At 46.8% G+C, this 6,599-nt stretch overlaps 1 protein-coding gene across 1 annotated transcript; it reads right to left on the reverse strand.

Moving 5' to 3' along the window:
- Positions 1 to 1,576: 1,576 nt before the first annotated feature.
- mogs (mannosyl-oligosaccharide glucosidase) lies at positions 1,577 to 6,297 on the reverse strand. Its single transcript, XM_076294730.1, has 5 exons — positions 6,208 to 6,297; positions 5,241 to 5,602; positions 4,835 to 5,058; positions 4,023 to 4,216; positions 1,577 to 3,794 (listed from the first exon to the last, which is right to left on the reverse strand). Exons 2-5 carry the CDS (start codon positions 5,587 to 5,589, stop codon positions 2,024 to 2,026), a joined length of 2,538 nt encoding a protein of 845 aa, XP_076150845.1. The 5' UTR covers positions 5,590 to 5,602; positions 6,208 to 6,297; the 3' UTR covers positions 1,577 to 2,023.
- Between the last annotated feature and the right edge of the window lie 302 nt (positions 6,298 to 6,599).

A 6,599-nucleotide genomic window follows, 5' to 3' on the forward strand; every position in this document is an offset into this window, starting at 1 on the left:
TTCTGCTGTCTGTGTGAAAGGGACAATGAGAAAGAGTGAGTGAGTTAGTAAGAGAGAGAAAGAGAGAGAGCAAAGAGAGAGAGAGAGAGGATAGATAGAGATAGACAGAGAGAGGACAGCAATCCACTTCCACTAGTTTCTGCATTGCTACTTTAGTTGCTGGACCCCTCAAAACAATACCTTTCCATGGTAACGAGGCACATGGGAAACAATGCAACCCTGGTGCACTGACGCACACTGCTGTCCCTCAGTGTGAATATGAGCCATGACAAAAGCTTTGTTCGTCTCATCTCAGACAGACACTCGCACTCTTTGCCATTCAGTCTCACTTGACCATGGTCCGCCAGGGAGACTTAACAGCTAATCAAATGACATTACTCCATTCAGTTCTTCCAGAGCAATTTGTTGATTTGCCAGAATTGTTCATGGCTCGATCCAAGTCACTTGTTAGTTTCCCATTTACAGAGCCAGGACTGTGTACGAGTATTTCCCCTCAGTGAAAATGAAGAACAGGCAGCTTCCAACCCACAGAATCCAACAAATAGTGTATTGGGTTAGAATCACAGACTGCAGACTGAGGGCTTAAATGCCTGCTGAATGTGTGTTAATGTGAGGTGCATCTAATTCCAGTTGGTTTGTGTAGTTACACGGAAAAAAACATGGTGCTCTTTAAAGGAGAATTCCGGTGTGATATTGACCTAAAGTGTGTTGAAACATGATACCGAGTGTGAACGTATGTCTCATAGCTCATCTCGGCTTGTCCCCTGCACACGAAATCTGGCGCTAGTTAGCCGATGCTACCAACAGGTTTTCAAAGGACCAACAGGTTTTCAAAAAATAATTCCGTGGAAATGCATGGATTCCAGTTGCTTCCAGTAGCAGCAACTGGAATCCATGCATTTCCACAGAATTATTTTTTAAATCTGATCCCTTATCATACCTGTTCATTCGTACTCGTCGCTCGACTTATCGTGACTAAATTCAAGATGGTGGCGAATGGTAAACTTCCTGAAGGTACTGTCTGTATAAATCGTCTTGTAAATAAACTACCAGTGCTTTTTCAAAGTTCTCAATGTCTCGTTTTAAATGTCAGGGCCCTCGGAAGTCTACCAATGAAGTGTGGAGCTACTTTGAGCCTCGTAAATGGTGTAAAACAGTGATTTATTTGCATGGCTAGGCCGATGCCCGAGGCACCCCCTTTGAAAACCTGTAGCATCTGCTAACTAGCGCCAGATTTCGGAGTGCAAGGGACAAGCAGAGATGAGCTATGAGACATACGTTCACACTCGGTATCATGTTTCAACACACTTTAGGTCAATATCACGGAATTCTCCTTTAACATAGTTCATAACCTATTTTTCTGCTGCTGCTATTTTAGTCTGGTTGTCTACAGTCATCCATCCTCTTCACACCACTGTGCCGTGCACAGACACCTCAAATAAACAAATGCAGATCTTAGAAGAAGTTCTTTGATTATTTTTTATTTGTTTGCTCGTTCAACAGCAGGGTCAAAAAAGCAATTAATTCTGATGGAAAATTTGACAATGGCTTGTATATTGTGTGGGGATACAAAAAACTAAATGAAAAGCACCCCATAGCATCTTCACCTTAATTATTCGAATTCACTGTTAATGATGAGCTTAATCTTGTTAAATTGTCTTTTTGCTATGTTCTCAGAATTCTGTATAAAATGCACTTGGCAAGCTGATGTAAACATCGCAGCTGAGTTCCTTTTGTGAGACAGAATCCTTTGACAAATGTTAAAATGGACATAACTTAGGGCACCTGAAAAAATATGAATAATTTACAAGTGAATTTAGTCCTGGCAGGACACCAGTGAACTGACATCAACCATAATTAAGAGACAAAATGAAGACAAAAGCCAGTCATATAACTCCTTCAGAACAAAACCACCAATTAAACATGAAAATACTCTGATGGCATGAGCTGACACATTGGAGGAAACAGGATTGACAAGATGGCACCTTTAAGGAACTTGCCAGCAAGAGAAGTACAGTGAGTCTCAGTACTGTTCAGCCATCATGAGGACAGTCAGAGCCGACCACCCAGTGAAGGGATGACTGCCCTGTCCACGACCTGTACTGTCGTTGTACTGTTCCCATATATAACCTGTGTCCATGTACTGTCTGTAAACATTATTGATAAGGTTAGTCCTGAGCTCTTGGTAGATGGCAGCTGCCTGTTCCTGATATGGCCCTTCCAAGTTGCCGTAGTGGTACAGAGCCCTAACAGTCAAGTAGTTTATATTTATCCATATAGCACCGCGCCAGTATGGGGCGTCATGCTCTGTGTTTCGCTTCATGTAGAGAGGGTCGGTGCGGGAGAGCGAGCGCAGGCCATACGGTGTCCAGAGGCGGTCAGGGTCCCTCATGTCCTTCAGGATGAACTCCAGCTTGGGCGAGTCTGGCGTCAGGATGTGCAGAAAGAAGGGGAAGAGGCTGACGTAGCCCAGCGCATTGACAAACTGCAGCTTGGGGGCGCGACGTACCGAGCGCACCAGGCGCGCCACGGGGAACTGGTGGCGCGGCTGCCCTGGGGGCACGTACACCTTCTCCTGCTGCAGGGCCACGGCCTGGGTGTGGTTCCCGTAGTCGCTGAAGGCGTGCAGCTGCTCGGACCAGTGTAGCTCGGCCAGCAGCTGGTTGTCACTGAGGGTCTGGTGCGTGCGCTCGTACGCCCGGTGTGGCTCGCCAAGCAGCTGGGCCACCTTCGCCATGATGCCCGATGCCAGCGCCATCCAGCAGTGCAGATCCACGTGCCGCTCTTCTGCCGACGGGTGAGATGCCCGTGGGTAGTCGTCCAGACCCGAGGTCAACGTCTTGGGGTTGAGGAAGAGATTGGTGTCCTTGTCTCGGCCCCGCCAGCGGTAGGAGTTCGGCAAGGGTCCAACCTGGGTGGTGTTGTACCACTCGAACCACGTCTGGAGTCGCGGATAAAGCCTGCGGAGGAGCGGCAGAGTGGCCTGCACGGAGGGGTCATCGGGCTGAGCTTGCAGCTGCTCCACAAGTTCTTGCAGGGCCAGGAAGAGGGTCGGCGGGTTGGCGTTCTCGTTGCGCTGCACCATAAACTCGCCGGGAACTTTGCTCCGCGCCTCGTCGCCCAAGATCTGCTCCCGCGGGATCCAGCCCTCCACGTTGATGAGGTCCAGCCAGTGAGCCACGGCCTCTCGCGTCACCTGAGGGTCCCACTTGCTGAGGAGCAACTGGTGGAAGCCTTCGTCCCACAGGAAGCCTCGGGGGAAGAAGGAGCGCGAGGGCACGGCTGTGAAGAGTGGCCCCTCTGGGTACAGAAGGGGGTACTCATTGTAGACCGACTGCACGATTGACTGGCCGTAAAAGTAGCCCATACCACCCAGCATGTTGCTGAGAGCGGCCTTGCTGAACTTGACCTGGGACTGGGTGAAACCCTTAGCCTGGAGGCCAAACGTGTCCTCAAACTTCTGGTCAAAAGCCACCTTCCTCTTCTCCAGCTCTGCGGTCAAAACAGAGCCCGCTAGCTGGTCCGGTCGATCATGAAAGCTACCAGACTCGAAAAGAACCTCGATCTGGAAGGGTGTCTGGACTGTAACCTGGTGAACAACAAAATCGGTCTCCTTCCTGGTGTCAGCTGGCTTCTGCTGGTGGTGGTGGTGGGGAGGCTTGTAGGTGTCCACTGCGATGTAAGGACGCTTCTCGCCCGATGGAGGACTGAAAACAAACTTCCGGTTCAGGCTGTTCTTCACAATATCAGTGAGCTTTTCCAAGCCAGGAGTCACTGTTTGTAGGTGGTTGTAACTGTGGGGAAGAGATGTAGAATCAAACTGACATAACAGAGAGGTGACAAGTTTGCATTTTATGCAAATATTAATTGACACAGTGAGATAAAAGGTAAATTAATTTGCAGGCAGTATTATACAGTACATTTATAATACATGCTTAATGGGACACATCCCAACAACCAAAATCCTATATAATGCATTATGTGAAGTACTCTACATTCTCATATGAGGTGAGAGAAACTACCTGGCATATTTGCCACTGGCGGCATCTCCAGCAGTGGGTTTGCGGAAGGTGACCTTGAAGTTGCCAAGCTCCTCTGAGGAGCCAGTGACCGTGCTCAGCCGCTTCCGCTCCTCCACGTGCGCCTGCAGCGACCCCTGGGTGTCCGTGGCAACGTAGAACATGAGCGAGATGACTGGAGCGTGGGCAGCAGAGCTCTGCAGCAGCGTGTAGAGCCAAAGAGAAAGGCCAGGAGAGGTCACAAGGTAATCAAGCAACCGGACAAAGACAGCCAGTCACATAGTAGGTCAATTTATAGAAAAGATTCTGTCCTCACATGACGTGTAAATGAATAGAATGCCATGATGTCTTCATGTGACTAAAATACAATATAAGATTCTTTGAAGTCAACTGATTAAGTACAAGAAAAACTACAAACTAATACCCACCACAAATAACACTATAACTACATCTTCAGCTCATCAGTTGAACAGATGTATTGACTTGCGCCATGACATGACCTTGAAATGGGACAGCAAACAATAACATACTAAGAAGGCTTAACTCAACGAAAACAGCTTTTTTTGTGCTGCATTTTAATACAATGGTTCTTGTGATCCTAGGAAAAAAAAGGTTTCTTTTACCTCCTTTGTCAGAGAGATAGATTAATTTGCCCCTTTTCAGGGTCATGGAAGAACAAAGGTTTAGAGGTATATTGAGGTGAGAGCAATTATATTATATTGGTTCCTCCATTTGCTCTCACCTCAATATCCCTCTAAAGGACACCTTAGGACACATCAACACTGCTGAGTTGTCCGTCAAACTTCCCTACTCACATGCTGTTTGGCAGTTATCCTCCACGTCCAGTCTCCGCCATGCTCCCCACCCATACGTTTGACAAACTCAGTGGTGAGGGTGAAGTCGCTGTCCCGGATCTCCTGCACACCAAAGCTAACGCCATCGTGCATGAGCCATCCATAGCCCTGCAGCCTGTCGCCCTGCTCACAGGTGTGCCTGAGGTTCACGTCCATGTCAGAGAACTGACGCAACCACATCAGTCCTACGGATGGAGGGGACACAGAAGCAAAGACTGAGTTAAGAAGGACATTTGTCAAAACATACTCATATGGGGAGAGCTCCCATTTCTTGCCAACAAATGGAGATTGGATACAAAGCACTATAAGAACAAGGACCTAAATCATGACCATGCACTGTGTCTAGAATTAGTGGTGGTTATTGTACCAGTGACCACAGAACGGGGACTCCTGGTCTTCATGCCAAAGTACACCTGAGGCCGATATGACCCCCAGAACCTCTCGGGGGATACTTCTGCACTGCTGCTGTTTGCATCGAGCACACGTGGGGACGGGTGTAGGGTCACCACCCTTTTGGCCAGGGATGAGCGCATGTAGAGAGCATAGAAGAACCAGATAAGGCTGAAGATGCAGAGAGCGATGGAAATGTTAATGAACACTTTGCCGAGGTCCGTTTTCTTTTTCTTCTCCTTGCGATGTGGGACTGGCGGTTTGTCCTCCGTCCTTGGGTGAGAGGCTCCATCACTTGTCACAATCCTTTTTCTCTGCCGACCCATTCTTCCCTATAGGCTACAGTTAGAGATTGATATCATTAGCCAAGATCTTTGGGGAAAGCGTCTCTGTTGGTAATGAAATTCATTTAGAAATGTCCGATAGTTCTTGCACTGTTTTAAGGCATGAGCATACATTAGTTTCACGTTAGGGTTCAAACGTTTGTCTTGCTTGAGATATAGCAAGTCATACCCAGATTCTAACGTTAATGATATAAAGTAATGACTATACCGTTAACGTTAGTTATCTCATGGGTACAGAGATACCTCCCATTCAAAAGATCAACACCAAGTTTTGACAAGCTGGTGTATAATCGCAACCACAAGACTACTAGCTGGTAAGTAGCGTAAAGAAATCACAAAAGAGGGCCTGCGTAATCGGCTTCCAAGTGAGTTAAATGTATAATTTCCCTTAACACACGTGTACTTAACAGTAAAGTAAGCACAGCATAACGTTAACATAGACGTTAGCAAGGTAACGTTAGCTAATGTTAACTAGTAGGCTACCTTATGAATGACTTCAGGCATAACATTAAGTCCATGCCATACAGTAGAACTGTCAAGTCATGATTCAAAGTGGCTTCATCAGATTTTAATTCTATAGCATCTCAATGAAATACCTACCTGAAGATTTGCCTCGATTGTCAACGGCACATATTCCTCTCACTTCCTGGTCAAGACGCCATCTGTGCCATCTACTGACGTGTCCTCGCCGCGACGTCATCGAACAGCATGTTCATTTGTTATTTAGTCATTTTATTTCAGTTTAGGTTCCACAAATACTTTGATCACATACTTGTGTCTCTTAAACGTTACACCATAGAACAGTGATTAAGATATTAATACGATATGTAAACATTCACGTCTACTTTTATTTTGAAGTTTTGTGGATACGACATAAAAAAATACCACTTGAATCCGATGACAGGCGCCAAAGTGCTGCTGCAATGACCCCTTCCATAAACTCGACTGTGACACTACTACAAGATTGTCAGACTACAATAACAGGACATGGC

This window comes from Alosa pseudoharengus, unplaced genomic scaffold (genome assembly GCF_046254945.1).
Source record: "Alosa pseudoharengus isolate Yale_2024_CS ecotype anadromous, Long Island Sound unplaced genomic scaffold, YU_APseudo_1.1 YU_APseudo_1.1_scf_2, whole genome shotgun sequence".
NCBI lineage: Eukaryota > Metazoa > Chordata > Actinopteri > Clupeiformes > Clupeidae > Alosa > Alosa pseudoharengus.